The 9,924-nt window shown below is 42.0% G+C and overlaps 1 protein-coding gene across 1 annotated transcript in view; it reads right to left on the bottom strand.

Moving 5' to 3' along the window:
• The window catches only part of LRRC20 (leucine rich repeat containing 20), a 37,574-nt gene extending 28,021 nt beyond the window's left edge, over positions 1 to 9,553 (bottom strand). The window contains exons 1-3 of the mRNA XM_085883608.1: positions 9,055 to 9,553; positions 8,804 to 8,916; positions 3,091 to 3,240 (exon numbers count right to left, since the gene is read on the bottom strand). Of these exons, the coding sequence (XP_085739734.1) occupies positions 3,091 to 3,240; positions 8,804 to 8,916; positions 9,055 to 9,065 (274 nt within the window). The 5' untranslated portion in view covers positions 9,066 to 9,553. The remainder of the gene's footprint in view (positions 1 to 3,090; positions 3,241 to 8,803; positions 8,917 to 9,054) is intronic.
• Positions 9,554 to 9,924: the final 371 nt, after the last annotated feature.

Here is a 9,924-nt window from a genome sequence, read left to right as displayed (position 1 = left end):
GGTGAGGTTAAACCCCCACACCCATGACTGGTTCCTGGCGATAGTTCCAGGAGGGTCACGACTGAATTGCCCATCCGGTGGGCGACGTGGTTGCGATTAGAGGTACGTGGCTGATCGCACGCTGGCGGGCGCGAATTCATAACAATATACACACACACACACACACACACACACACACACACACACACACACACACACACACACACACACACACACACACACACACACACACACACACACACACACAATTATGACGTCATTGTTCAAGTGGTGTGGCAGCCAATGTTGGAAAAAAAGGGAAAGCTTTGGACATCCAGCTCTGAAAACACTCCATGGAAATAATTGAAACTTGGCACATGTCAAGTACTCCCCATAGGAAAAAAAAAAGTGTGATTTTTTTTTTGATGATGTCATAGGTCGCCTCATTATGACATCATAATTGCACACATCAAATGTTTTATTTGATCAGTACGATAATTTTTCAGCGTCATCTGGGGCGAAATTGGATGTGGGAAAAGAACTGATGACATCATCGGTCTTGTGGTTCGGCAGCCATATTGTTTTTAGCATTAAAACCTTCAAAAATCTTCTCCAAATGCCTGAAGAGATCGAGGTGCAACTTTACAGGAATGATTGCCCATCCGTGAGGAACAAAATGTCCTCCACCTATGACATCATAGGTCACATGGTTTGGCAGATATGATTTTTTTTTTGAAGAATAAACCTTTAAAAATCTCCTCCAGAAGGGGAAACTTCACCCACATATTACCCAAGCGTCGGAGGATTACCAGAGTGTTCACAAATAATAAATAGGTCATATGGTCTGGCAGCCATATTGGATTGAACGAAAATTATATATATATATATATATATATATATATATATATATATATATATATATATATATATATATATATATATATATATATATATATATATATATATTTCTCTTGAACCGCTTCATCAATTGACATGAAACATCACAATTATGATTTAGTAGTCATAGGGAATATATGGTTTAAATTTCAACCTGGTCGAACGCATTGGTATGGCAGCCAGAATTATTTTATATTTTGAATCTGGGTTCAGAGATTGAAATCAAACTTGGTACATGTATGCATAATGATGTAATATTTTGGACGGAGGTATATCTGGTGACGTTGTGACGTCAAAGAGTGCCCTTATAGTTATAAATATATTTTTCATGTTTCGTTTTACATTCCATTTATTGGTAAGAGAAGAGAACCGTACCACATATTTTAAAATTTGATTGGAGGTGTCTCTCAGGGCCTTCTGTAAAGTTCTGGAGGGTTCTGGAAGGATGGGTTTGTCATCACCCACAGGTGGAAGTCGTTTGGATTGGACATTTTCGGGTCGATTTCAGAATGGCTCAGGTTGAGAGAAAGGGAACTCCCAGATATCACCACATTTAGCCCATTATGAGAGCAATGCTCCCAGACTACGAATGGCCAGTGACCGCCGACTGTTGTGATTGAACAGCTGAAATGATGCCTGCAGTTTTCCTGTTAAGAATGATGTGCCCTCTCTGCTGCACATGCGGTGCTTAACACAGAAAATTTACTGCAAAAACATTCAAGTTGGTGAGAAACTTAACTTCCCTTGAGCCACAGTAGAGAAACTGGAGATTTTTATCTGTAAGGTAAACTTTGAAGAAGAGTTATGTTACATACAAAGTTGATTGTAAGATTGATGCGGGTAAAAACTTGGAAACTAATTTAACTTATCAGTTTGAAACATTTTTCTTTGACAGAAGTTTGGAAGTTAATAAAAGGTGCAGTCGAGCTTGTTGAATTCTCAGAATGAGAAGAATATTTCATGGATGACTGTTTGTTGTTGCTTGGGGAACTTGTAGAATTTCAATTCTTAAGAACTTAAATTTTTGTATCACTGGTCTGTCTCCGAATGTAGTTAAGTGTTTATTGCGCAGGGAAAGGCTGATTACCCATGCTGAGGAAATTTAGCATTTGGCAACACAAGAGGGCAAAGCTTCTGGTCATTCTACAATTGGTTCATAATTAGCTGGTTCAGGCTAATGAATAGCCCCATTAAACACAGTCCCACCCCCCACCCCTCACCTCCAAAGATCGTGACAATTGTCTCACAAGCACTCACCATGCTCTAATTTTATCGTACTCCCTGTCCACAGTGGAATGCTACTCCCATCACTTGTATTATTCAAAACCCCAAAATACCCCATTTCTAAATTATGAATGTCTTTTTAAAAATAGACAACGGCGAAGCTTGTCAATATATTATTTCTCACAACTCTGTTGAATCTTCAGGCTATTTTGACAGGAAATAGAACATGGCAAAGCATACAATGACGACTTCATCTTCAACTTCTGGCCAAGTGATTTCAAGCATCACAATAGAAGCACCTTGATATCTTCAATCAATGATAGTTGAAAATCCCCACCTTTATTTCTCAAATAAATGTTTGCTCCAAAATTCAAATCAACTTGCAATTCTTCCTGAAAGTCCATGTTGTGTCCATCTTGTTTACCACATGTACCCCACCCTATCCCTCTCCCCTCTCCATAGGTCTCCCCATGTGTCTGTTCCCCACTGTTTTGTGCTTCCCTCTCCAGTCCCTCTTGTCTCCTGCTCCCCTTGTTATTCGTTCTCTGTGTTAGCTCTTATACGACAGTTGATATTGTATATAAAATAAAAATAGTGTATACTCCACCCAGTGATTATACACATGATATCTATAACCAAACAACAAAGGAAATGGTATGGTGGCTTTGTTCAAATGACAGCGTTTCATCCTTCTCTACCGACAGTGTCCAAGGCTTCTGGCAGAGCATTGCACAAACATCATATGCAAGACAAGGATACAAAAAAAATAAAATTGGTTCTTGACATGAATCACGAGGGAATAATTAAGAGAAGGGAATAATTGATAGGGTATTTGAACCTGCTGGGATCTTCACATTGTGACCTACATGCTGAGATAGGAATACCAAGCAGGCCAATCAATGCCAATATCACTCAAAAAATTCATAAAAATCATTTTCCCAACCAGAATGAATATATATTATGGACAACACACACTCTCTAGAGACGCACCCTGTAGTTTGCTGAAAGTGTTGATGAACCGTACAGACAACGAAGGCAGTTCATTGCAGCTGAGACGTGCTATCTGCACACGCGCACACACCGCACGCATCATCTTGAATACGGCATCTGGAATGCAGATCAACTTGCAATCTGAGAGATCTGAAATGAAACCATTTCCAAGGCATCAAGGGAAATCAATGTGCAGTTCCATATGGGTTAATTGGCACAGTAACGTTTTCAAGAACGTTGTTTTTCACAAACAAAATATGTTTGTGTATTAGCGGCAGTTCAATAAAGCAACATTCCCGATCAAATGAATTTTTACGCTTTGTAAGTGTCACAGCTCATGGTCACTGAACTATTTCAGGTTCGCAGAATTAGGTCTGATGGTGTTTCAAAACACAGCACATCATTCATTTTCTAATCCATACAAATAGCTTAAAACTATGGGTTTGAATGCATCCGATCTATCAAATATTGGAAACTAAGCAGAGGGATGAATGGATAGTGCAATTGGCAGCATACTCTACCGGTCTAAAGTTTTAGAACACCCCCATTTTCCAGTTTTTACTGAAATTTAAGCAGTTTAACGTTTCAATATACTCTGATATTAAAGCATAGAACAAATAAACAATTGCATATAAAAAAGAAATCATGGAATCGTTTTGTTGAAGAAAATTTAATCTACATTTTTAACTCATCAAAGTACCTTTTGTGATATAACAGCCGAATATACTTGTGGCATTCTTTCCACAATTGAAATCATATATCGTTCGGAAAGTTCTTCTCAACACTGTTGCAGAAGTTCCCACAAATGTGTTGCACTTGTAAGTTTCTTTGCTTTCACCCTTCTGTCCAGTCCAACAGCTGCAGTTGCTGACCCATTACTTGTTCCCTGAAAAGGGAACTTTTTTTTTTTTAACAACTCTGAAATTTACATTATTTTTCAGTAACCTAAACTTTGTTTTTTTTTATCTCTGGCAGTTTACCCCTTATCTTTGTACAATTTCAGTTTATTCACTGGATTAAATTTCAGTAAAAACTGGAAAAATGGGGGTGTTCTGAAACTTTTGACCGGTGGTGAACCTGTCCCCAGTTTGTCTGACTCGAGATTGTAAAGTTCAATCTGTCAAAAAATTAATTCACCTCCCAGTGTTATGCTTAGAGGGACTGCTGCAAGTCAAAAAATTATTTGGGTAGGAACATGGCGGTTGAGGTACTGAAGATCATAAAAGTCAGTTCTCCTACCTTAAGAATCATGACATCATCATCAGAATTAGCTCACCGAAGCGAGATCTTGCAGTTCAGAAGTGAGATTTGAATGTGGGCTCAATGGAGGAGAGAGAGAGAGGACTTGAGATTATGGAGATGATGCAAAGAAGGAGGTTGGACGTGTAGTGTGTGCAGGAGACCAAATGGAAAGGAGACAGCCAGGCAAGAATGCTTTTTTTGTGTGCAGGGTCCCACCCCCTCTCCTGCTCTCTCTCCCTCTCTCTGTCCCACCTCCCTCTCCTGCTCTCTCTCCCTCTCTCTGTCCCACCTCCCTCTCTCTCTCCCTCTCTCTCTCTCCCTCCTCTCTCTCTTTCTGTGCCACCACTCTCCCCGTCTCATTTGCACTCTCCCTGTCTGGCCAGAGATGGGTTGCTGGCTGAGCTTCAGAGAGCCTTACTTTAGGGTGTAGAGAGCATTACTTTGCATAAAGGGTTGCACTGGGGCCTTATGCAAAGTTGGCTGCTCGGCTATGAGTGGCTGGCATGTTCATTGAGGTGAATTGCCAACGTGAGTGGTGCACATTACTGCCACCAAAATCCAGGACCAGAATGCTGAGCATGAGTTTTGATCAGCTGACGTCAGGTCATGGGGGTGTACAGCAGACCAAGTGCCACATCAGCACACAAGTATTTGGCCAGGTGTGTGGTGAGATTTGGAGTGCTGGGTATATATATATATATATATATATATATATATATATATATATATATATATATATATATATATATATATATATATATATATATATATATATATATATATATATATATATATATATATATATAGTGGTACACTAAATGTTGCCAGAGGAATGATCCTCCATGACCCAAACAGGCACACTTCATGAAATGATACACAATCATGTCTCCCCATTTCTCACCCCAGGGACTGGTTGTGATGCTTTGGAGCTCACCTTTTCATTTCATAACATTACCTTTCCCCTTTCACTGCTTTTAGCATTCTGTCTGAACTTTCAGCCTGTCACCCTTGGTATTTCCCCTTTGGATACCTTTCACAATGGCTTGTCAGTGATTCTACCCTTGGCCATTGCAGCACCATTGCCAATGTCTTTTCCTATTAATAAGTCTAAAGAGATGCATTTTAAGAGAGAAAGCAACACCAAGGTAGATGTGGAGGTAGAAACAGAAACAAAACAGCGACAACCAGAAGGGCACTCGGTAGGTAGAGCGCACACCTCCACCACGCAATGCCCAATCCACAAGAACATACCGGGCCCCATACATTTTTGAAATATCATGATTACATATCGTTTATGGCCCCATCAATGGTGAAGAATCACCTTTTAGAAATAATAATAATTCTCGTAGCCAGATCCGGATTCGGATCTTCTCCAGAATCGAAACAATTCATGCTTGCCTCACTCCCAAAGTGTCCACCAAGTTTTGTCAGAATCCATCCGCAACTTTTTGATATATCCTGATGTGTATCAGTTTAGCCCGATCTCTGAATGGTGAATAATCACTTAAATTCTGGAAGGCAGATCCAGATCGGGATCTTCACCAAAATCTACTCAGTTCGTCCTTGTCACAACCAACCTGTCCACTAAATTTCATCCGGATCCGTCCACAACTTTTTGAGATAACCTACACAAACACAAACAGACACAGACAGACAGAAAGGGGTGAAAACATAACCTCCTTCACCTTTGGTGGCAGAGGTAAAAATAATTATATAAGCAATAACAAGGTACCTAGAGGAGAAATACGGCAATGCTTCTTCAGTTGTCTTATCCTTCCTCCCTCCCATGGTACACTGAAGCTTCTGGTGAGGCAGTTGTCCTGAAACAACTTGCTTTCACTTCTTGAAAAGCAAATCCAACTGAGGGTAATCTCAGTTCCTTCCACAAAGCTCGTAACAAGTGTGTGTATCTACCCTCAGGAGAGCCAGAAAACAACATCTTTCTAATCTCAAGTCCCAATTCTAAAACCTGTCTCCCTCCCCCAAATCCTGGTGGTGTATAGTTACGTCTGTTTCTGGTGTATGTTCCCTTCTCCTCTCTTCCCTCAAATGGCCACACAGCTGACACTGCACGTGAAAAGGCTGAATGCCTAAACTCAGTGGTTTGCTTCTAAATCTCATGTCTCAAACCCATCGCTTTCTGTACCCACCTTACCCAGTCACACCCAGCTGTTCCTAGAATCTGTGTCCTTTTCTCCTGACAAGAGGGAGAGCTTGCTGTCAAACCTCGACTCAGATTCTGCAATCATGTGTGTTCGCCCACATGTCCTCAAAACCTGCTCTGCTGCTCTTGCTCACCCTCCCTCTGTTCTATTCACCCTCTCATTTGCTCAAGGTAACCTGCCATCTGCTTGGAAATCAGAAAACATCACTGTTCTGCATAAAAAAAGGTGTAAAAACAGGTACTTGCAACTATAGATCAATCAGCAAGGTTATGGAATCCCTCATCGCTTCCAACATTAAATCCTTCCTCTTCACCAATGGCCTGATTTCCGATCATTAATTTAGATTCAGACCAGATAACCACCCTGGACATGCTACTCCTGCTTTCCCAACAATGGATGGAGGTCATCAATGCCAGACATGAGATCAGAGCCATCTCCCTCGACATATTGTGTGCTTTCTGTACCATGTGGCACCCTGCCCTGCTCACCGAACGCTCTTCCTATGGTATCCAAGGCAATCTGCACTCATGGCTTGCAGACTTCCTCTTCTTTCGCAGTCAAGGTGTGGCCATTCATGGAATTCTGGTTTTCGTCAATGATCTCTCCGACTCTCTGGAAAATCCTCTTTATCTCTTTGCTGATGACTCCGTCCTCTGTTGTACCACCTGTCGTCCCTTCGATCGGCAAGCAGTCGCCTCTTCACTCTTTACAGATCTGGATAAAATCAAAATCTGGTCCAACACTTGGAACATGTCCTTTCAATCCTGACAAATCTCACACTCTCACTCTGTCTCTCTGAAAGGACCATCTGGAACCCCCCCCTCCATCTACTTTCTCAACAATCCTCTTGAAGAAGTCCTTTCATTCAAACGTTGGGCCTCATGACCTGCCATGATAATTCCTGGGAAAGCCATATTCCCAAGCTAGCTTCCAAAGTCAGTCGCTGACTGAGCGTCCTCTTTTGTGTAAAGTCCTTCCTTGGTACACCTGAGTTACTGACCACATACAAAGCAGCGCAATCTGAAATCTGCAGCATGTTGGTGTGCTGCCCTCCCCTCTGGGCTGGTGCTCCCATCTCACACCGAACTCAGCTTCACATTGTGGAAACCAAGGCTTTTACCATCATTGGTATCTCCCGTGATGAAGCTGAGTCTCTGGGTCTCTCACTCTCACCGCAGGTTGGTCAGTGGTTTTTCTGTCTTCTACCTTCTACTTTCTGGCCTCCCCCCCCCCCCACACTCCCTCCTCTGTCTGCTATCTTTCCCGCCCATATTTCCGCAGGGCACTCAAGGTCCACCAGAAACTCCCTTCTGGTAAAACTATCAAAATCAAGAATCACTGCTCACCTTCTTTCTTTCATTCCTCTTTCTTCCCACCTTTGGAACACACTCCCAAACTCTTCAATCCCACTCTTCCCTCCAGGTCTTCAAAACAGCTGTTCACCACCATCTCTTATCTTTCCCCATCCAAAACCATCTTTTCTACCCCCCCAAACCCACCTCATTCAAATTCCCTGCTTTCCTTCCTGAAAGTCCCTGTAGTGTCCGTCTTGTATACCTCGTGTTCCCTGCCCCCATCCCTCTCCCTTCCACAGATCTCCAAATGTCTCTGTTCCCCACTGTTTTGTGCTTCCCTCTCCCACCCCTCTCGTCTCCCGCTCCCCTTATTATATGTTCTGTATGTTAGCTCTCATATGAGCCTTGACATTGTATATTAAAAAAATAACATAAAACAAAATTAAAAATTTACAAAAGTGAATCATTCGTAGTACTGTTAGTAGTACTGGCGGTGGTTGTTGTAGTAGCAGTAGTAGTTAGTAGTAGTAGTCTGATTAAAATTGTAGTCGGAAAATCTGCAGGTGTGACATTTTCTTGCCTTTAAGTTCATAATGTGTTGTACTTAGATGACCTTTGGGAATTGGATTAAACGGCCGACACCATGAAGACATTCCATTCTGACAGACGGTGAGATATTACAGCAGAAATATTTTGAATTCTGTTTAAACATTGATTGATGGAAGATTTTTTTGAAAGTCACTGGTTATAAAAACCGAACCAACGATGACTCAAAAATCCCCTAACGATGGTTACCAACAGTGCACACGAAAATAAAATTTCCTCTCTCAAAGTTAGATGTTCCAAGTAATTAGCATTGTCATTCCTTTCAATCGGCATTGTCCATGATCATTGTGCTGAACTACAGTGCACTCATTATCGACCTCTCTTGAGTAAAAATATCCAAGATGTGTAACAGTGTGCGAGAGGAATGGCCACCTCTCGGTCAGCCGTTATTACAGGCATTCGTACCGAGACACCGTCCGTCTTCCACTGACTGGCGGATTTTCACGGCCACCCGTGCCACCGATTGTCCCACTTCCCTCCTCATTTGTCTTTGCTGCTCCGTTTCGCTTGCCCCATCCCTGTTGCACACACACACAAACCGAGAGTGTAAGCACAACTGCAGGCGACATTTATCACCGATCACGTAAGGTCTATATTATATAGAGGTGGTGCGAATTTGGAACTGTGTTAGGTGACCCTCGTGAGATCACACTTACCAAGGCTCCATGAGATGGGAAAGTTTGAAAATTTCGGGAGTGATCGACAACTCTTTTTGCAGTCGAGGTCTCCTCACTCTCTGCTCCAGCAGTTGGCGCTGTCCATCATGGCGAACCGGGTTGTGCTCAAAATACAGGCAGTGGAGTGAACCACAGTGCGTGAGGGAGGGAGATGGGAGAGAGGGAGAGGGAGATAATTACACCATAAAAAAGATGGATAGTTCTTACTTCTCCAATATACCCGTTTCATTTCACCCCTCTCCACATCCACCTTTTATACCCCATCTCTTCTGAGGCATTGAGTTTGCTCGTTGCATCGTTACTGAGTGTGGCAATACCGGTGATGCATTACCCATGAAATTAAAGCAGGAAATTAAACTTCAGCCCCTGTATAATCACATGAAAGCATAGTCTTTTGAAAGGTTTGGAAGAATCTTAACAACGTCCTCAAGTGAATGTGGTAGTTGAAATATCCTACTTTGCATCCCCATTCGAAGGATGAGGGGGGGGAGCTCAACAAATCAAACCCCAACAGAGATCGAACACAGATCAATGAGAAGCATGATAAAACTGAGCTACAATCTTGTACACTACTTATGTTGTGATTTAGAACTTCTCACCTTCACATGCTAATTTATAAAATCGTCAAAAAACAATTATTCTGTTTTGTGTTTTTTATCCTCTGCCCCTGCGACAGTCGGACGGGGGGGGGGGGGCATGAAAATGAGCACCGACTGCCGACTGAGCATCCGTCCATGTACTTTTGTGTTTGCAATATTTCAAAAACCGTTGAACATTTACCTTTCACATGGCATCATCTCAACCTGATGACATCACGACAGTGATTGGTGGATTCTGTTATCATGGCAA

The sequence above is a fragment of the Eptatretus burgeri genome, chromosome 5 (genome assembly GCF_056783735.1).
Source record: "Eptatretus burgeri isolate ZD-2024b chromosome 5, Ebu_testis_v1, whole genome shotgun sequence".
NCBI classification, from domain to species: domain Eukaryota; kingdom Metazoa; phylum Chordata; class Myxini; order Myxiniformes; family Myxinidae; genus Eptatretus; species Eptatretus burgeri.
Note: the sequence above shows the minus strand (reverse complement) of the source record. Positions and strands in the feature narration are given on the sequence as shown.